The following is a 23,259-nucleotide window of genomic DNA, read 5'->3' as shown; positions in this document are numbered from 1 at the left end:
TAAAGTTCATATGGAACCAAAAAAGAGCCCACATTGCCAAGACAATCCTATGTCATAAGAACAAAGCTGGAGGCATCACGCTACCTGACTTCAAACTATACTACAAGGCTACAGTAACCAAAACAGCATGGTACTGGTACCAAAACAGAGATATAGACCAGTGGAACAGAACAGAGTCCTCAGAAATAATACCACACATCTACAGCCATCTGATCTTTGACAAACCTGAGAGAAACAAGAAATGGGGAAAGGATTCCCTATTTAATAAATGGTGCCGGGAAAATTGGCTAGCCATAAGTAGAAAGCTAAAACTGGATCCTTTCCTTACTCCTTATACGAAAATTAATTCAAGATGGATTAGAGACTTAAATGTTAGACCTAATACCATAAAAACCCTAGAAGAAAACCTAGGTAGTACCATTCAGGACATAGGCATGGGCAAGGACTTCATGTCTAAAACCAAAAGCAACGGCAGCAAAAGCCAAAATTGACAAATGGGATCTCATTAAACTAAAGAGCTTCTGCATGGCAAAAGAAACTACCATCAGAGTGAACAGGCAACCTACAGAATGGGAGAAAATTTTTGCAATCTACTCATCTGACAAAGGGCTAATATCCAGAATCTACAAAGAACTCAAAAAAATATACAAGAAAAACAACAACCCCATCAAAAAGTGGGCAAAGGATACGAACAGACATTTCTCAAAAGAAGACATTCATACAGCCAAAAGACACATGAAAAAATGCTCAGCATCACTGGCCATCAGAGAGATGCAAATCAAAACCACAATGAGATACCATCTCACACCAGTTAGAATGGCAATCATTAAAAAGTCAGGAAACAACAGGTGTTGGAGAGGATGTGGAGAAATAGGAACACTTTTACACTGTTGGTGGGATTGTAAACTAGTTCAACCATTATGGAAAACAGTATGGCATTCCTCAAGGATCTAGAACTAGATGTACCATATGACCCAGCCATCCCACTACTGGGTATATACCCAAAGGATTATAAATTACTCTGCTATAAAGACACATGCACACGTATGTTTATTGCGGCACTATTCACAATAGCAAAGACTTGGAATCAACCCAAATGTCCATCTGTGACAGACTGGATTAAGAAAATGTGGCACATATACACCATGGAATATTATGCAGCCATAAAAAAGGATGAGTTTGCGTCCTTTGTAGGGACATGGATGCAGCTGGAAACCATCATTCTTAGCAAACTATCACAAGAACAGAAAACCAAACACCGCATGTTCTCACTCATAGGTGGGAACTGAACAATGAGATCACTTGGACTCGGGAAGGGGAACATCACACATTGGGGCCTATCATGGGGAGGGGGGGAGGGGGAAGGGATTGCATTGCGAGTTATACCTGATATAGATGACGAATAGACGGGTGCTGACGAGTTGATGGGTGCAGCACACCAACATGGCACAAGTATACATATGTAACAAACCTGCAGTTATGCACATGTACCCTAGAACTTAAAGTATAATAAAAAATAATTTATTATACATAAAATTAAATAAAATAAAATAAAAACAAACAAACAGAAACGAACAAAACTCTGCTTTTAGACAGACCAGTTTCAACCTAAACTTGTCTTTCTCTTGCAATACCTTACTGAAGGCTGAAATATGTACACAACATACTCCAACATCCTAAAGTTTTCCTACCAGTTACTTAATACTAGCCTCTTATTCACAGCATCACTGCCCCTAAATATGATTTATCTTTTAAACCAGTTGCTTCCAACCACATAGCAAAGTTTACCAACTTTCCCTTTAGAACAATATGATCCTCTCTTGCCCCTTACCCTACTTCTCCTCTCAGCCAATCCTACAATTTAGGTTATTTTGCTTATAGCTCCTTATTGCTAGAACTCAAAGTTTACATAAACGTGAATTTCTTCTGCTGAGGGTAAGAGAAAATCCCAATCCAAACTTGCTTAAACCACAAGAAAATCATTCCAGGCAGAAGTGCTCCAGAGACAGTATATCAAAGCTCTGGCTTCACCTCTCTGCAATTTTATACCTAGTGATGGTCTTGCATTAATTATTGAATGGAATGGATAGGGGGAGGGAAGAGGTAATTATGAATACTATAGAAGCCAAGTGCTATTTCTATAGAAGTTTTGCTGTTACTGTTTAGGAGAAGGAATGGAAAAAGTGGAAAGTCGGGTTGACTCCAGATTAGAAATCGGTAAAATGTATGAGGAAGAAGAAAGAAATTGAAGATGTGATGAGAATGACATCAAAGTAGCTTTCGATGAAGTCCAATGTGAGAGGAAGAAAACTGAATCCAGAAACTGGCTAGTAAACCAGAGGAATATAGAAAGATCAAAATTGGGTATTAATATTAAAAAAGCTAGGTGGGGCCGGGGCGCGGTGGCTCAAGCCTGTAATCCCAGCACTTTGGGAGGCCGAGACGGGCGGATCACGAGGTCAGGAGATCCAGACCATCCTGGCTAACACGGTGAAACCCCGGCTCTACTAAAAAATACAAAAAACTAGCCGGGCGACGAGGCGGGCGCCTGTAGTCCCAGCTACTCGGGAGGCTGAAACAGGAGAATGGCGTGAACCCAGGAGGCGGAGCTTGCAGTGAGCTGAGAGCCGGCCACTGCACTCCAGCCTGGGCGGCAGAGCAAGACTCCGTCTCAAAAAAAAAAAAAAAAAAAGCTAGGTGGTAGGGAAGAGTAGAATTCTGAAAGATCAGACTGAGCTTTGGAACTGAAGGCTTGAACATGGAACAATTACAGATGAAGATAAAATTTAAACACAGAAATTGGACGCTGAAGTAGAATTATTTCAGTGAAGGTCACTATAAAATAAGACATTAGTGAATTATAAGGATACAGACTTCAGTAGGTTGAGGACTTGAACTCTGAAGTTACTAAGGATGATGGCAAGAATTAAATGACATAAAACAGGCTGATGCAAAGCCAAGCTAAAATCCTTGAGAAATGTAGTGGCGTAAATGAAAAATAGGCAACAGTCAAGAGCAAAAATGGGAAAAGAATGTTCTAACCAGGCAGTCCAAGCTTCCAAAGAAGGTGCAAAAGAAAAGATTATTGAAAAAAGCCCGGAAAATAGCTGTGTGAAGCCAAAAGAATGATACTATCTAAAACCATGGCAATTATAGAAACAGAAGCCAAGTCCTCAAAGACCTGAACACAAAGTATTATATATACAGTTTGGTCTTTTTTTTTTTTAATTAACTAAAAGGTAGATGAGGGGATTACTCAATGTTTTTGTTTTGTTTTGTTTTGTTTGTTTTACCTGCATGTGAGGGAAAATGCAGGCAGATGGCTGGATTATACTAATACATACTCTAGCATTTCTTGAACGGTATGTGATAGGACTGTATATGCATTCAAAAAATCATACACTCTGGCACTGATCCTTCTTACTTTCAACCATTCAAAAACTCAGATTTTACAAGATAGCATATATTACATATAACTCTTTTTTTGCCAGCAGGAGGGAAATATGCAGAAGGAATATATGGTAATTTAAGCTTCTTGAAGTCAAATACTGTCAAGCAAAAAGCTCAATACATAAGTAAGCCAATTATTCTGCCAATTCAGCAGGGGGGAAAAAAAATCCTGGAAAGTATTCCCATTATCCATATTAAAAAAGAATATGAAAAAAATTGGAAACATTCAGAAAAGCATATACTATGATCGGAGTCCAATCTTTTCCTTTGTCATTTTCAAAGCACCTGTACAAACCAATGATTTCAAGCAGTACCTTAAAAGAAAAAGAGAAGCAAAAATACCACAACTTACGGCTAGATTATTTGTATCTATTAAGTTTTCGGTCTCCTAATATGTGTTACCTACATATCCCTGAAGTACACCACAATTCCCTGATGTAAATATCCATTTAATTGTCTTTGAGGAAAGTATATAATTTGATCTGTCTGGGTTTTGTTTTTTTTTTCTGCAGTGATATGCGATTTGATATTACACATCATTCAGTAACGAAGTAGTTTTGTAATATGGAACCTTATAATCTTACCAGGATTCCAGAAATGTAAAAAGCAGGAAAAAAAAAAATAAATGGGAGAAGTTTTTGAGAGAAAAAAAGCCTTTTGTCATTTAGTATATTTTTTAAGTAACAAATCTTAAAGCAGAAAATAAATTATGCTAGAAAAAGAAAACTGGCGGTAGACACAGAACCATACTGCAAATATGAGGAGAGCATCATATGAGCATATAAAATGACTCAGTAAGGGTACTTATTAAGTAATTTATTCTTTAAGCCACCATCTGTTATATTTGTAAATCGGTATAATTTTTATTTTAATACACCCTTCCAAAATACCTTGGAGTCAGTTTTTGAAAATAATTAGCCCTAAAAATCAAAAAGAAAGTAGCTGTATTACAAATGTGTTAAGGTGGCTTTGTGATTTTATTAAGAATTAAATATCCCTTTGAAATAATATTCAGTAATATATTTTTTGAAAATTTTTCCAAAATTATTTGCCATGTATTTCCACATCACAGATTTACTGAGCACATTTCTTACTCTTTTTCCTTGAAAAACCATTGCTCTAACTGCAACATGCTGCATTAATTTTTAAGGCTTTTAAAGGAGAAATTACAACGCCTGCTGTGATAATTGTGTTACGACCTTAACTGTGGTAATCACTTTAAAACTGCTTCTTTGCTTATCATTAGTAATGCTAAGTGATAAAAATAATTGGAAGTATTCTGGGAAATCATTGTTAAGCAATTTTTAATATTCTGAAAACTCAACCTAGAAAAGTCTCAGCACCATGGACTAGAATACTGTATGATGACATGGACCCTTCTAAATCTCTTCTAATTAAGTAAAATCTCCAGATGAGATTTTCAATCAGTCAATTCCCTCAACCACTCCTCTTGCTAGCCACCTACCTACCTTACAGTCAGGCTCACTGAGCCAGGTGCCAGATCAGGGTGACAACAGAATAATCAAGATAGAGCAATTTCCTGGGATCAGATCAGTTCAGGCACAAGTCTGAAAGCTTTAGAACTGCTTTACTTCAGGGCAACCAGCCACCCAGTATGTGTCAGATGATGGGTTAAAATGAAAAGCAATCTGCAGTGAGTGCAAAATGATCATTTCTTTCATCTTCTATATGTCCGAGAAATTCATATGTAAAAGATAAAGTATCTTTTCCATGACAGCTCATCTGAAGTAAGCATCTGTCACTCTTAAATGCTGAAAATTGATTTTATAAATATAATGACCTACATTTTGTTTTCTTTTCAAAGAAAGTCAACTTATCCAAATGATTATTCTTTTGGAATGTACAGAGTTCTTGACAAGTGACAAATGACAAAGCACAAATGATAAACCAAGAAGAAACATGGATAAAAATCAATCACGACTTTCCTGCTTATTATCTTATAAACATCTGGGTTTAATTCAACCCAAATATACATCAGATGAGAATCAACATAGAAGCATAAAATCCATTTAAAGTAACTGATTATACAAGAGAAAAGTTAATGTGAAATGCATACTTAGATGAGTGAAATGCGTTTTGTTGCTATCAAAAGGGCATAAAAGCAAAGTCTTGAAGAGGGTTGTGATCCTATAACACTGCTCAGTCAGTGAGATCCTCAGCGTACACATTTAAGTAAGCCCATTACAGTTGCTGCCAGTAAATGGCCCTAGTAACTACTGCATTTTTTAAATGCTTCTTTCTAACCAATACCTAGTTGAAATATATAAATAAATGAGATTTTAAAATACATGCATTGGGAGGAAAGTTGTGTGAAAATAAGGAAGATTTAGTAATTTTCCTCCATTGGAATATCAGGAGATTAAAGAATAATTCACTATCATGGGGAGGGGGGAAGAGGGAGGGATTGCATTGGGGACTTATACATGATATAAATGATGAATTGATGGGTGCTGATGAGTTGATGGGTGCAGCACACCAATATGGCATAAGTATACATATGTAACAAACCTGCACGTTATGTACATGTACCCTAGAACTTAAAGTATAAAAAAAAAAAAAAAACCACAAAACAAAACAAAACAAAACAAAAAAATAAATAAATAAATAAATAATAAATAAAGAATAATTCAATTTAGGAAACTTACACCTACACTGGGGCAAGGGGTACATCTATTGATGGGCCAACTCTGAAAAGCCACATAATATTAAACTATGAAAAGGCTTAAGTAAAAAATATTTAAAAATTAACCTTTATACTTTGAAACAGCCAACCATAAGGATTCTTCTATCAAGGGCATATTGATTATATGCAAAGTGTTTTTTCAAAGGATAGGTGAATGAATGGTTGGGTCACACTGAAAACCATTCCTTAGGAATGTGGCTTTTATACCTGATTATTCTTGCCTGTCAGTTCATCAACCGTTTCAGATTGTTTCTCCAATGCTCGCTCTAACTTCTTATGTTTAAGCTTCCACTGCCTAATGGATTCTTGAGCTTTCAGTTTCAGGTCTTCCCTCCTCTTCTCCGCCTCCTCTTTCAGGGCCTCTGACTGCTGGAGCTCACTGAGGTACTGCTCAGCCTGCTTGGTTGCATCCTCTGCATGGCGAGTAAGCTCTGAGATCTGAAGGTCAGCATGCTTACGCTCGGCCTCACATGTGTCAAAGTGACTCTGGATCTCCTTAAGTCGATCCAACATCTGGAGTTGCTGTTTTTCCCCATTCTCCAGTTCACGTGTTAAATTCTAGGAATAAAGCATGTGAAACATTAGGAACAAATCCTTGTCAAAACTGGATGTGTAGCATATCATCCAACAAGAATCTCTAATGTTACTGAAATGGAAATCATTTGTATTAAAATTCATTAGCAATCAATTTAGAATATATGAGTCATTTTCTTTGTATTTTATAACCACATTAGTTGGGAATAATTTTTTATATAAATATTCCCTCTTTTTTGGACTATTTTATTATCCAAAAAGGGAAAACATGGGTTTCCAATTGACTGTCACTAAAATAGAAGGCACTTTTGAAGAAAACAATGTGCATTATTTTAGTAACAACCTAGTGTTTTGTCCAACTAAAGAAATATTAATGTTTTAAAATGTGTCAGGTTATCAGAGAACTATTAGTAGCAATCATATATAACATTTTGCTTTCTGGCAGCAAAACAAAATTATAATAAAAAAACAAAAATAAGTAACAATAAAGTGACAGAAACATCAGCATAGATAACACTACATTAGGTTCCCAATAAAGTGCTTATACATTGATTATTTCCAGATAAACCAACATAATATTATATATTGAAGCACTTATCCCAAGCTGATATGAATCACTATAGTACACATTTATAAATACATTTAATTTAACTTTATTTTGAATATTTCTCTAATCAAGAAAAAAAACCTAAAGTCTAGCTTCCCTAAAGCCAGGATGGTGATTACATATTTGGAAATTACACTAAATCATCATGATTAATACATATTTTAAGAATAAGTAAATATCTATTATAAGTTTAAAAATGAGAAGATACTGTTTTAAGTAAGTTTATACAAATAAAATAATCATTAACATTAAGCCATTAAAGAATCATTAACATTAAGCCACTTTTGTAAAGCTTTGTAAGAAAGTGATAAATTCAGAAATAAAGCGCTTACAATGGGTCACATAAGCTGCCCCTCCTGAGCCTTACTTTCCAAGTACTTAGTGGCAACCAAGGTAACATAAAAAGGTCATGTGTCCAAATAAGAATGGGTTCAAGGGGCTAGAATGAGGCTGTGAGTTGGATAAACAATAAATAACATCTCCACTGAACTAAGGCCCAGACAAATGAAACTAGAAACATTTACCAAGCTCTTTTGGCCCCAGCAGCAGAGTTTCCAGGTCCAGATTCCATGATCTATGGCTCAAATAAGGTTAAATATAATCTCCCTCATGATTAAAATCATAGTTTGACATTACGGCAAACATTTTTTTAAATGCCTCAAAAACAAACTTCATTTTCTAGGCAACAGGTTTGCATTTGTCCAGTTTGCTAAATTCAAGGCAGCCTGGAAGACACTTCATCCACCCAAATGGGAAATTGAGAACTGTGTACTTGTGTGTGTAGAAAATTCTACAATAAGATCAGAAAAACCCTTGTAATTGTGGTTTACCTTTTGCTCTTATCCTAAAAGTGTTACCAATATGCTAGAGATCAACTTGATTAACAAGCAGCAATCAAGTGATTCCTCATCAAAAGAGAAATGGAACTGATTTTTCTTTTCAACAAATCCTTGGAAAGAAAGTGGTTACACTTCCTGTTCATCAGAGATATGGTTTATAGAAAATTAATAGGACACAGTCTTAACACCAGAGAAGCTAACTCTAATTAGGGAGGTATTTTTACCAACCATTAAATTATAGTAGATAGTCCTAGGTGCTAAAACATGATGAAGAGTTACCTAAAGGCATCTATAGTCTACAGTGTGGCTGCAGAGAGTCTCCCATAGGAGGTGATGTATAAGCTGAGATTTAAAAGAAAAGGAGCAATAATAATCAAATAACTATGACTGTGACTGAAATGCATTGAGTAGTCGAGTTATACCAAAGATTTAATGCTTTATATGAATTACTTCATTCAGTCCCAACACAAATCTAAAATGAGACACTATTATCCCCATTTCAGTGAAAAGTAACCAACATTTGCTGCAGTTAATAATTTGTTCAAGATCACACACCTAATAAGTGAGGGCATAGGGATTTGAATCTGGATAGTCTGCTTCTAGAGCCCATGTTATCAACCTATTGCTAAACTTCCAGATTCTCAGATGACCCCAACTCCATGCCTCTTCAGTCACCCGCTGCCATGGTTTTATCTTGGTGTTTCTATAAGAACTGCCACCTTTAAAGCAAGAAGTTCCTCACTCCACCGTCTTCCCATAATTCTTGGATTTAATTACCAATCTAATCAGCTATTACACCCTCTTCCTTCTGTGTTATCTGTGCTTCACTGTCAAGGAGATAACCACTCCCTTGAGATTTCTTTTGCTAGCTTTAAATCCTGGCTTTCTAACCCAAACACTGTATTTTTTCACTTTAGCCAGTCTCTTGCTTACACCTAGCCTCCCTCTTTAAACTGTTCATTCACTGAACGTTACCAACAAAACCACCAACTCTAGGTGAACTTAAAAAATTCCTAATTCCTACGTCGGGTTGAGTCCTGTAAGAAACGTCACACAGGATTATCAGTTGATGTGACCACACACTGAGAGTCAACTCATTGGCACCCAGAAAGTCTTCCACATGCCTCAACCCAGCTCACGCAAGGGCCATTATTACAAAAAGTCTCATCTCTGACCCTACCATTTTTACCCTTGGTTTTGGTATGTACTATAGTTCCTCCTTCAACAGTAAAATTGAGGCAGGCAGTTAATGCAGGATACCCCAAGTATATCCTACTTGTATTTTAAAATTTACCAATGGTCAATTTCTTCTCTTTTCCAGCCTCCAAGGAAAGGGGATTCTTCCTTAGACAAATAGACTATCTCTGTGATTTTCCTACTTGACTACTCCACTTTACTTCTCTCATCTCAAAAACTAACAGTAAAGATTTTTAAAAATTAAAAAAAGAAAAACACCACCAACAAAAGCACTTTTCTCAATCCTACATTATCTTCTACCCAGCACCATGTACTCATCTACCTCTTAAGCCAAGCTCCTGGAAAGAGTAGTTCATACTTGATGCCCCCACAACCTTATTTCAGTTCACTTGGTTCACTACGTCTGGTTTCCATCATACTATGAAAACAGCTCTCATCAAGATCCTCAAAGATCACCTACAGCCAAATACAAAAACTCTTTAAAAACCTTACTTTGGGAGGCCGAGGTGGGTGGATCACTTGAGCTCAGGAGTTCGAGACCAGCCTGGGCAACACAGCAAAATCCCTGTCTCCTACTAAAAACACAAAAATTAGCTGGGTGTGGTGGCACATACCTGTAATCCCAGCTACTCAGGAGGCTAAGGCACAAGAACAGCTTGAACTCAGGAGGTGGAGCTTGCAGTGAGCTGAGCTTCTGCCACTGCACTCCAGCCAAGGCCACAGAGCAAAATTCAGTCAAAACAAAACAAAACAAAACAAACAAAAATTTCCTTCACCTAGTTTCCTTATAGCATGTGACATTGTTAATAACCCCTTGCTCATTCTAACTCTCTGCTTCCTTAACTTTCACAATACCACTTTTCACTAGCTCTCTATCTTCCTCTTCTTCTTTCATAATCTCATTTCCTAAGTCTCTTCTATCATTTAGCCTCTTAAATCTAAATAACTCTATAAAGTTCCAATATTATGAATCATCTCACCTACACAATATCCTTGGTAGATGAGTATTTAGGTAGACAGATATTAGTAGGTATTAGTGAGTCCTACACTCAGAGGCCATACTAACTCCTCATCTCCAGACTTTCAAATATCTAATGGCTTCATATCGGGGGAACCCCAGCCCCGATATTCAACGTGGGTTCTTTTCTATTTCCCTAAGTGTTGGCTGGTCTGAGAAATAAAGGGCAAGAGTACAAGAGAGAGAAATTTTAAAGCTGGGTGTCCAGAGGAGAAATCACATGTTGGCAGGTTCCATGGTGCTCTCTGAGCCGTAAAACCAGCAAGTTTTTATCAGCAATTTTCAAAGGGGAGGGAGTGCACAAATAGGGTGTGGGTCACAGAGATCACATGCTTCACAAGGTAATAAAATATCACAAAGCAAATGGAGGCAGGGCGAGATCGCAGGACCACAGGATGGGGTGAAATTAAAATTACTAATGAAGTTTCAGGCACGCATTGTCATTGATAACATCTTATCAGGAAACAGGGTTTGAGACCAGACAACCGGTCTGACCAAAATTTCTTAGGCAGGAATTTCTCCGTCTTAATAAGCCTGGGAGCACTATAGGAGATGGGGACTTATTTAATCCCTTCGCTTTAGTCTTCAACTGTAAAAGACAGCTGCCCCAAATGTGGCAACTTCAGAGGCCTACCCTCAGGGGCGCATTCTCTTTCTCAGGGATGTTCCTTGCTGAGAAAAAGAATTCAGCAATATTTCTCCTATTTGCTTTTGAAAGAAGAGAAATATGGCTCTGTTCCACCCGTCTCACTGGCAGTTAGAGTTTAAGGTGATCTCCCTTGTTCCCTGAACATTGCTGTTATCCTGTTCTTTTTTCAAGGTGCCCAGATTTCATATTGTTCAAGCACACATGCTCTACAAACAATCTGTGCAGTTAACGCAATCATCACAGGGTCCTGAGGCGACATACATCCTCCGCACGAAGATGACAGGATTCAGAGATTAAAGTAAAGACAGGCATAGGAAATCACAGGAGTATTGATTGGGGAAGTGATAAATGTTCATGAAATCTTCACAATTTATGTTCTTCTGCCATGGTGTCAGTGAGTCCCTCCATTTGGGGTCCCTGACTTCCCGCAACAGCTTCATAACTTTCTACACTTAGAACTCACAGGCATCTTAAATTTAGTAAGTCAAGAAGTAAACTTATCTGAGGACCAACTCCTAACAAAAAGGCAGTCCTTCTAAAATGGCAGGAAAGTAGCTCTCTGATGAGGGAGGATGGAAATGAGTTAAATTGTGTAATTTAATAGAGAGAAGATCTGAAAAAATCACAGTAGGAAAAGAGGAAATGAACAACTGATAGATGTTTAAAAGATGACAAACAGAAATAAGGTTCTAGTTAGATAGTTTCAAATTGATAATGGGCCCAAGAGTACACCAAATTCTTTGGATTTCTCCAGCAACTCACTTGAACCCAGAAGGAAAATAAGTTCAGGGTTATTTATTCTTCTGTAATTACAGAGCAACAACAAGGAGCACAGGATTAACATATTCAAGCCCAGAGCTTATGCGGGCAGACTCTTTTGTTCTCACATTTAAAAATGGCAGACTTTTATATTAACATGCTACATGCAATAATTCACTTTGAATAATATTTGAAAAGATCATGTCATTGATTGGGTATGTGAGTATAAAAGAACAGAAAACGGTATGGATCTTCTTGTAAATAAGTGTGATTTTCACTAATCAATAGGTTTGAATTTGTCCTGGATGAACACCTCTTCTAACTGCCCAGAGTCTAGAAACTATCAGTAGCTACAGCTTTGCTGTCAGCCTGCATTATTTTTAAGGTAAAATTCATTATAGAGGTCCTTCCTATATTCTCCTAAGGATTGTATTCAGCCATTGTTTTGGCATTTCTTTAATCTTCCTCAAATAATCAACCAGAAAAATCTAACTGTAATAAATATTTACCCCACATCAATCAAAGGACTGTACTACAGAACCCCCATATCAATTCCCAACACACATACACTCTCACTCACATACACATGCACATATACCTAGAGCATGTAAGTGTACAAACACATAATAAATCCATGCATAAATGTTTTCAGGATATTTATAGTAAATATTAAGGCACAAGTAGTAAATATTATCTTCCTGATGCACTACATGAAATGCTAAATGAAAAGCATTTTTCTTATTTATTCCATTATGATGATTTTCAGTTCCATTATTACTATTATATATTCCTGGAGGCATCTTCTACACTGAAGAACTTTTTATATTTAGATTGTGTGAAATTATCTCAGCCACTAAAGCAGAATGGTTAAATTTGGTATCACTTAATTAAGTCCATGTTTATTTCTCGCTATATAAGCAGTGTCAAAAAAGGAACAACTCAAAAACAGAATTATCCATATTACCATACATTTTTGCCCATACAATGCCAAAAAGCTTATAAAAGCTCCATCTAAATCTAAAATGTTATACCATTCAATTCCCCTTCTTTTCTCTTTCTTTCTTCAAGTGGGAATAAATGTTGATGGATAGTTGTGTTGAAGGTCTCAGGTTTGCTGGTAGTTAGAAGGATTTATAGGACTCAGCATATTACAGTCATAATTATGTTAAGATTTATTAAAGAGGAGAGATACAAAGCAAAATTAGCAAAGAGAAAAAGGCACATGAAGTGAAGTCCAGTGGAAAGTAGGTGCACACTTCAAGAAATTACTCCCAGTGAAATTACACAGGGCATGTTCAATTCCTCCAGCAGTGAATTCTGACAACACGTATAAAGTGTTATCTATCTGGAAAGCTCATTGTGTCCAAAGTTTTAATTAGGGGCTGGTCACTTGGGCACCAGCTACCTGTATGGAGCAAAATTTTAGACTCTCAGAAACCAGGCGCTTAAAATAAACTATATTTTTTGTAGTCTAGACACAGTGAATTCTCCTTATTATTATTTAAGTAAAACTTTATTTCAGTGTAGAAAACTACTTATCATCCAAGTTCTCAAATGCCAGAAAAGAACGGTTAAGCCTGCATTTAAAACATTTTCCATGAGGGTTTAAGAGACATAAAGTAGACTACCATATAGGTGGCAACAATAACTACTTATTTGTTCACTGATGGAACAAAAGTATAATACAATATAATGCAATTTTTCCTTTACAAACACTTGACAGTGAACACACACGAGAGACTGGGCACCTTGGTGAACATTTAAAAACATATATCAAAAATGGAAAATCTACCCCCAAATAAGCCAGGATACTCTAAACAATACATATTTTAAATAATCATTTTCATTTATAGTATTTATGTACTTTGTATAGAAACTCGTAAGGGTAAGTGAGAAAACTGCCAGACTGTAATGGCTGAAAAGTCACATCTCTCGGAAGACAGTGGCATATCATGAAAAGAGAATGAGTCACTCGGGCTTGCGTTCAAATCCCACCTCTGCTATCCTGTGACCTTAGAAGGGTGCTTACCCTTCGTGAACCAAAGCAACGTTGTCATGGGAAGTCAGGGACCCCGAACGGAGGAACCGGCTGGAGACACGGTAGAGGAACATAAATAGTGAAGACTTCATGGACATTTATCAGTTCCCAAATAATACTTTTATAATTTCTTATGCCTGTCTTTACTTTAATCTCTTAATCCTGTTATCTTCATAAGCTGAGGATGTATGCCACCTCAGGACCACTGTGATAATTGTGTTAACTGTACAAATTGATTGTAAAACATGTGTGTTTGAACAATATGAAATCAGTGCACCTTGAAAAAGAACAGAGTAACAGCAATTTTTAGGGAACAAGGGAAGACAACCATAAGGTCTGACTGCCTGTGGGATCAGGCAGAAACAGTCATATTTTTCTTCTTGCAGAGAGCCTATAAACGGACGTGCAAGTAGGAGAGATACTGCTAAATTATTTTCCTAGCAAGGAATATTAATATTAATACACTGGGAAAGGAATGCATTCCTGGGGGGAGGTCTATAAACGGCTGCTCTGGGAATGTCTGTCTTGTGCAGTTGAGATAAGGACTGAGATATGCCCTGGTCTCCTGCAGTACCCGCAGGCTTACTAGGGTGGGGAAAAACTCCACCCCAGTAAATCTGTGATTAGACCGGTTCTCTGTCTGGAACCCTGTTTTCTGTTATTTAAGATGTTTATCGAGAAAATATGCGCACTGCTAAACATAGACCCTTATCAGTAGTTCTGCTTTTGCCCTTTGCCTTGGGATCTTCTTTGGACCCTTATCAGTGGTTCTGCTTTCTCCCTTTGTCCTGTTCCCTCAGAAGCATGTGATCTTCGTTAGACCCTTAGTAGTAGTTCTACTTTTTCCCTTTTGAAGCATGTGATCTTTGTACCTACTTCCTGTTTTACACCCCCTTCCCTTTTGAAACCCTTAATAAAAAACTTGCTGGTTTGAGGCTCAGGTAGGTATCATGGTCCTACCGAGATGTGATGTCACCCCCAGCGGCCCAGCCGTAAAATTCCTCTCTTTGTACTTTCTCTTTATTTCTCAGCCGGCCGATACTTATGGAAAATCGAAAGAAGCTACGTTGAAATACTGGGGGTAGATTCCCCGATACAACATCACTTATAAAATGGACTCAATAACACCGACTTCCAGAGGAATGATAACCTACATGAAGATAAAGCACCCAAAAGAGTAACTGACACCTTTTAGAAACTCAATAAAGAGAACTTTTTATATCTTGCTAGCAACAGTGTTAAAATTAGTGACATAATCCAATGTCTTTATTTTACAGATCACGAAATTGAGGCACAGGAAGAGTGATCAATCCAAGATAAGGAAGATAGCTTTTGGCAGAGAAAGGACTAATCACAGGTCCCTAATATTCAATCCAATATTGATTCCACTTCACTATGTTAATGGCTTGGATACTATTCAAACGACCCCTTTAATAACTAAGTTGCCATGTTCCTTCCAGACAAGAGGAACTCCTGAATAGCAATCATACCTCCTTGATGCAGAGGTTTTTCTGAAATGTTTGTGAACTGAGAAAAACAATCACAGGATAAGGCTGACTTGTGTTAAAACTAAACCAGGCATAGACTACTTACTTATTCCTTTCTATGTTAAAGACAATAGGCTAGGCACTAAGGAAGTACTTCAGTACAAGTACTGATTGGGGTGAATACGAATGAGCAGGAGAGAACAGACATCGCTGTTAACTAGCAGAAACCAGACTTAAATTAGTAGGTTTCAAGAGAAACTACTCTGTTCAGCAAGACCTCAGAAAGAAGAGAAATGAAACATGAGAGAGTAGGCAAACTAAAACGTCAAGAAAAGATTGGGTCACTTACAGAAAGGAAACGAGCATTCACTACCATAAAAACGCACGGGCAACAGATTTCACTATTGGTGGCTGATTATGACAATAGCTTGAGAGGGTTAAAGAGAGATTAAAAGATAAGGTCAGGTTGCTTATCAGTTCAAGGACTTTTTTGGCTGAGATGATGGGATTTTGTAAATATAAAATCATTTTGTCTGCAAACAGAGACAAACTGACTTCCTCTCTTCCTATTTGAATATCTTTATTTGTTTCTCTTGCCTGATTGCCTGGCCAGAACTTCCAATGCTATATTGAATAGGAGTGGTGAGACAGAGTCTCCTTGTCTTGTATCAGTTTTCAAAGGGAATGCTTCCAGCTTTTGCCCACTCAATATGATATTGGCTGTGGGTTTGTCATAAATAACCCTTACTATTTTGACATATGTCCCATCAATACCTAGTTTATCGAGAGTTTTTAACATGAAGGGATGTTGAATTTTATCAAAGGCCTTTTCTGCATTTATTGAGAAGGAACTTAAAACATATTTACAAGAAAAAAAACAAACAACCATATCAAAAAGAGGGCAAAGGATATGAACAGACGCGTCTCAAAAGAAGACATTTACGTGGCCGACAAACATATGAAAAAAAGCTCCATATCGGCCAGGTGCAGTGGCTCACACCTGTAATCCCAGCACTTTGGGAGGCTGAGGTGGGCGGATCATGAGGTCAGGAGTTTGCGACCAGCCTGGTCAACATAGAGAAATCCCGTCTCCACTAAAAACACAAAAAATTAGCTGGGCACAGTGGTGGGTGCTGGTAATCCCAGCTACTTGGGAGGCTGAGGCAGGAGAATCACTTGAACCCGGAAGGCAGAGATTGCAGTGAATCGAGATCACGCCACTGCATCATTCAACCTGGGTAACAGTGTGAGACTTCATCTCCAAAAAAAAAAAAAAAAAAAACAAGCTCAACATCACTGATCGTCAGATAAATGCAAATCAAAACCACAATGAGAAACCATCCCACGCTAGTCAGAATGACGATTATTTAAAAAGTCAGGAACCAATAGATGTTGGTGAGGTTGTGGAGATACACGAACACTTTTACACTGTTGGTAGGAATGTAAATTAGTTTGACCATTGTGGAAGACAGTAAGGTGATTCCTCAAGAATCTAGAACCAGAAATACCATTTGGCCCAGCAATCCCATTACTGGGTATATACTCAAAGGAATATAAATCATTCTATTGTAAAGATACTTGCACACATATGCTTACTACAGCATTATTTACAATCGCAAAGACATGGAATCAGCCCAAATTCCCATCAGTGATAGACTTGATAAAGAAAATATGGTGTATATATATACCATGGAATACTATGCAGCCATAAAAAGGAATGAGATCATGTCCTTTGCAGGGATCTGGATGAAGCCGGAAGCCATTCTCCTCAGCAAACTAACACAAGAACAGAAAACCAAATACCGCATGCTCTCATTCATAAGTGGGAGTTGAACATTGAGAACACATGAACACAAAGAGGGGAACAACACACACCAGGGGGGACTGTTGGGGGATGGGGGGTGAGGAGAGGGAACTTAGAGGATGGATCAATAGGTATATCAAACCACCATGGCACACATATAACCTATGTAACAAACCTCCATGTTCTGCACATATATCCTGTTTTTTTTTTTTTTTCAGAAGAAATAAAGAAAAAAAAAAAGAAAAGTAAGGTCAGAAATTGACTTAGATACTGAAATCCAGTTTAAGCTTTCAAAGGTTTTCCAGCAGGAGAATAACATGATTAGGTATGTACTTGAGAAAGATTAATCACCAAAAGACTTTATGCTAACACTAGGATATTAAATATTATGGCAACATGAAAAATAATTGAACATAATCCTTTTAAACAGGAATGGACTTTTAGAACCAATTCTTCTCTCATCTGAATTGAATTTCAGCAATCAAATTCAATGGAGCTGGCTTATCATACATAAGAACAAACTGTGGCATTTGAAAGACTGGAAAAGAACACATTCGTCAGTTTTTCTGAAGACAGTACACATTTTCATTCAATTCAATAAATATTTACTGCACTCAGCAATATCCTAGTTGCTGAGACATAAAGATGAATAAGATAGCATATTTCTGTGTTCTATCGCTCCAGAGAACTATAGGGCCTAGTAGGCAAGACAGACATCTCTCAGTTATTTTTAATAAGTGTGATATATATGAACAATTCTTTGGGCTCTATTTCAAATCTTGCCTCTCTTCCAAATTTATGCTGCCTAGTATATGTTAACACTTCATTCCTGAGTGCCTTTCTCTGATTTGATTTTATGATAAAGAAAGAAATGATACTTTCTTCAAAACAATAGCTATATGTTAAAAAAAAAAATAGGCAGTGGCTAAGGAAACAAAAGAAGTTAATTTAACAGTTACTACAGAAAGTATAAAAGAGAAAAAGAGTGGGCAATGGGGAAAAAAGAGACAGAAACAGAGATGGAGGAAATAAAACGAATTCCCATGCCAGCCAATTCAGGAAGTGACACAGCTCCCAACACCACTCATGCCAAAATATGCCTAGTATTATCTTCTTTCATGATCAAAGCTCCCTTAACACCAGTGTCAGTAAGGGAAAGAGGCTTGAGAGGAAAATGGTAAAGAGGAAAAAGATCAACATGCGAACCTGAACAACAAGACACGACTCCCAAATATTCACAAGTAAAGCTTTTTGTAACACTGCAAATTAATTTGACCCTACAACATTTAAAAAGAATGATCCCAAGATAAGGGACAGGACAAATGGAAAATCAATTATTTGTAAAGCCTCTATTTCATCCTGAAAAATTAGTGAAGAAAAAAAGCCACTTGTTCAATTGATTCCATTTTCCCAGTTTTATGATATCTGAGAAAACCTCTTCTAAATTTTAGGACAAAAAAAATTGACTGTAAATTTTTATTTTAATGTTTATACTAACTAAACTGTCAGTTATGGAAATACCGTATACATGATACAATAGTTGTAGATTTATAGTTACATTTTTATATATTTATATACTATATATAACACACTTTTTCATATGCTAGAATAAATATGTGTACTGCAAAATTATGTGGATGTTTACATTATACTCATTTTACAGAACATAAAGAATAATTTTAAAACTTTAATCATTTTTAAATAAAAGTTATTATAACTTCGAATTAATGACAAGTTCGTTTTAATGTGTTTTGGTTACAAAACCTTGGTATGCACACAATTAATTACAGTATTTCTTATATAAAACCACACAAACCAAACTGCAATGAAGTGTTTCATAATATGGTTTCCAGAAGCACAGTACAATGAAAAGTAGCAATTGCCTAAGTGTATCAAAATGATATACTGCAATGATAATGATATTTCAACCACAGGCATATAAAGTTCCATTCTTTCCAAGGGAAATGCAGTAACATTAAAGCTAGTAAGTGGTAGACAAGCCAATGATAGGATTCCACTTGAAATATAATTCAATTAATTATCTATAATACTGACCCTATGAACAAAAATTAAACTAATCTCTGTCCATAATATGACTTCTTTAAAATAGGGACTAAATGAAAATATTGAATGAATATAAATGCTGCATCTAAACGGGAGAAAAATAGAAAAATAGCTGACTCAAGTGCAAAAACATATATATATATATATAATATATATATATAAATTGTATTCATATTTTCTATTTATTGAAATTAGGCTGACTTCTAGCTTGTTGGAACATTTTACAGTTTCCTTGTGACCAGTTAATTCCATCTAAATGCAATTAAACTAAACTAAAATGAACTAGATGCTTTAAAAAAATCTTCAAAGAAATTATATATTGAATATAACATTATTGATATGTGTATATATATTTATAAATGTGATATTAAGATTAACATGAATTCAATGGACATTTGCTTGGGTGCCAACTAAGGACACAAGGCTGCTCAAGGGCAATGAAAAATACAAGGTAAGGTCCTGTCTTTCAACTAAAAGAAAACCTGATTACTGGCACTGTCAGGTATGACCCAATAGCAATCATCCCCATTGCCACCTCCCTCTAACATATTCTCCTATCATATGGAAATCCAAAAACTGAATACTCAGCACTCACTTGAGCTAAGTTTTAGGGAAAAAATTAGGATCTCTCAATTAGATGCAATGTTTAGAGATTTGGAATGTGGAAGTGAGGCAAGGACCATATTCTTGCTAATTTGGACATACTAATCATACAGTATAGTCATACCGTATGCTACTAGTCATACAGACATTATTTATTTTGTTCTGCAGTGGATCTCACCCTTGGTCCTAGCTAAGAGGCCTTTGCAGCAGCAGCTTCCCAACCCCTGGAAGCCTAAGCAGGGCCATGTCTGCCAATGATATTACAAACACTTACTAATAGAATACTACAGCAGTTCTAGTTCCAGTACTAACTCCTAACTGATATTATAAAGTTTTGCTTTTATTGAATAAACTAAAGAATTTACCAATTTAATAGAGTTTTACCTGAAATTTTCAGATTCTCAATTAAGCCATCCCCTACTCACCTCCATTGGGAAATTAGTTTGACATATGCTTGCATGTCTTGATGAACTCATTCATTTCAGCATAATTTGAATGTTTCATGAACTGATACTGAGAGGACAAGTAATCAATTTTCCACAGTCAGGAGAACTAAGGCAAATCTCTTTGAATAAAAGAATTCAAATCAATCAAAGGAAGTCTGGGAGCCCTGAACTATACCTACATGAAGCTAAATTAGGCTATCATTCATTGAGACCATACTCTTTCAAATGGTGTTTTTTAAAGTCGTGATTGGTTGAAAGTAGAATACCAAAATTAAAATGTGAGTCAATTCTTTTTAACTCAAGCAAAACTCACTAACAATCTTTAAAACTTGATTCAAATTCTTAATGAGTGAATTAGGAGATGAATAAAACATCAGGGGCCATGCTAATAACCATATCCCATATATTATTCCTTTAAAATATAACCTACTGTCTTTTCTATCATTTTAATTTTGATCACATATACCATTATCATTTTCTTTTTGCCAAATGGAGCAGAAACACCCAAACTATATCAATCCCAAATAATAGGTTCTTCAGTCTTAGTGATTAAAAATACTTATTTCCAAACAAATCCTACGAGAGGCTTCATACAACCTCGTTGTACTTTTTAATAAAACATGATACTAAACTTAAGCAAACTACAGAAAATCATGTTCTATTAATTAAACACATTCATCTCTTTGGGAAGAAATAAAATATTAACTTCTCTTTCATTCACTAGATGTTCACTACATGGAAGATTTTAAATACACATTTCTTTAGAGTGTTTAACTTAAAACACAAGGGACATGTAATTAACATCTAGACCTCAGTAACACACAAGGGAAATTCTGACCCTGGAACACATATCTCAAAGTACATTTCTGTTTTCTTAATTTATCTCTCACCCTATTAGACTGATAATTTTAACACTGCAACTCTGATGTTTAAAGTAGGCACTTTGGGAGAATAAAATTTTAATATAAATAGGATAAAACTCTTCAGCTTAAAGTAGATTGGTATTTGAGACTGCTTTTGACTAAGTGAGAACAACTTCATTATAGATTTGCTATGAAATGCAATAGGCCAAGACAGGTATCAATAAAAGACATACACCTATGTCTCACCAATATTGATGTGGCGGCAGAGAAGACTAAGAGAAATTACACAGATAAATTTAAAATATATATATTATTCTGAAATATATAACAAATATTGAGGGAGAGAAACTAAATGTAACATAACACCTGATATTATTGCCTTACATCATTATAGAACATTATAGTTTATTTGAAAGAGAACAGACACATTATCTTACGTAATACAATAAACTTGTGCACTTGGAAGGAAGCAATTTTCCATTTGAAACACAAGGAGGAAATAGAAACTAAGGAAAGCTAAATAGAGGACAGACTTTGTTTTTCAAAAATAAATATTGTTTCATATAAATATAATAATCCTTTTTAGATTCGAGAAGACATAGAAAGGGGTGGCTTTGGGCAATTTTTCTTTAAATAGGCCCTCAATAAAATGCATCAACACCTCCCCCATAAAGCCACCCAATATTCAAATAATTAAAGTAAAATCAGTATACTTTCTATGCCACTAAGAATTCAAGACATGGCTCCTAGCCCAATTTCATACCATCCAATCACATTACCACCTACTAATTTCTACTTACGTTTAAATTAAGTAAAATTAACTATTAAAGTTAAAAATTTAGGTCAATTTGAGTTCAAGATGGCTAACCAGAGACACAGATACCCGCTCTCTACAGAAGCAAGAACCAAAATTGCAAATCGATTCTCATACCTCAAATAGAACATCGAGGAGAGAACACTAGAGTTTAACAGAGAAGTCTCAGGAAACACCAAGGGAACACAAGGTACAGGAAACAAGAGACCAGCTCAACTGGGATCAGCAGAAGACCCAGGGGGGCTTGGTATTACAGAAAAAGGGTACGTGAGATAACTTCAGCTGTTCACATTCCCACCACAAACTGCTGCAATCTGAAACTCTGGAGAGCTCCTTTATCCACATGAACCCTAACACTATCAAGGACAAAGGTCTGAACATCCCACAAGGGCCCTGCACCAGACAGGAACTTGTGCTGGGTTACTCACCCCAATCCAGAGACACAAGCAGCTACAGCTGGGTGCCTCTGTGACAGCACAGCCATCATAGGTCTACATCCTGCCCTGGGAACCACAGTCCCAACATCTACACATCCTGGGTGCCCACGAACATCTCCCTGTGTCCCCTAGAAGGCTACAGCAGCACAGAACTGGCTGAACCCAAAGATAGTGTGGGGTCCCTAGTACTCTAGCACATAGGAAGTATGTCCCAGGAGAAAGAAGGATAGAACACATCAAAAAAGCAACCTCTGAAACAAAGGATACCAAGGCAAGCACCTTCCAGAGCCCAAGAACTCATTGTCTGGGACCAGGAGAAGTGACCCCACCACCAGCAGTGGCACAAACTCTATGCTTGGCCTCACAGGCGGAGAGTGAGATCCCCTCCCACTGGCAGTGGTCTCTGTGCTCAGACTCACAAACAGAAAAGCGAGACACCTTTTGCCCTTCTGCAAACTGCTGCAGGCACAGGCAATACAATAGCCAGATGTCTGCATATATGGGGCTGTGCATGGCAACTATGCCCCACTGGCAGCATAACATCTGTGCCCAGCCTTGTGTAATGTCAGGATCCCTCCCCACCTCTGCATGCCTCTGCAGTGCTGTTGCCATAGAAAGCAGGAGAGACTGGGAGCTGCACTTCTGAGCTGTGTGTGGAAACCCTGTACCATACCTACTGACAACACCAGCATTCTTTTTGGAACCGCGAGGATCATCTCACCACTGCTACTGCCATGACTCATACCACAGCACCTGCGTAGGGATCTGAGAACACAATCACCAACCTGGACCACCGCTACCACTACCTGCATGCAAGCAAGCCATATGAAGACCCAAAATCTGCCCCGGAGCCCAAGATCAAGCATGCTTGGCCCACCATTGCCACTATGAAGACCCAAAGAACTTACCCAGCTGACATCTCCATCCCCAGGAAAAATTCACCACA

General features: G+C 37.0%; 1 protein-coding gene across 3 annotated transcripts in view; it reads right to left on the bottom strand.

Moving 5' to 3' along the window:
* Window positions 1-23,259, bottom strand: part of CEP128 (centrosomal protein 128) — a 488,113-nt gene that overhangs the window by 308,410 nt on the left and 156,444 nt on the right. For all 3 annotated transcript variants that reach the window (XM_033187243.1, XM_033187242.1, XM_033187244.1), the window contains one exon: window positions 6,362-6,712. In XM_033187243.1, coding sequence (XP_033043134.1) covers window positions 6,362-6,712 — 351 coding nt within the window. The remainder of the gene's footprint in view (window positions 1-6,361; window positions 6,713-23,259) is intronic.

Source organism: Trachypithecus francoisi, unplaced genomic scaffold, assembly GCF_009764315.1.
Source record: "Trachypithecus francoisi isolate TF-2019V2 unplaced genomic scaffold, Tfra_2.0 Lachesis_group3, whole genome shotgun sequence".
In the NCBI taxonomy this organism is placed as follows: Eukaryota; Metazoa; Chordata; class Mammalia; order Primates; family Cercopithecidae; genus Trachypithecus; species Trachypithecus francoisi.
The sequence above is the reverse complement of the archived record's forward strand: the minus strand, read 5'-3'. Positions and strand labels throughout refer to the sequence as shown.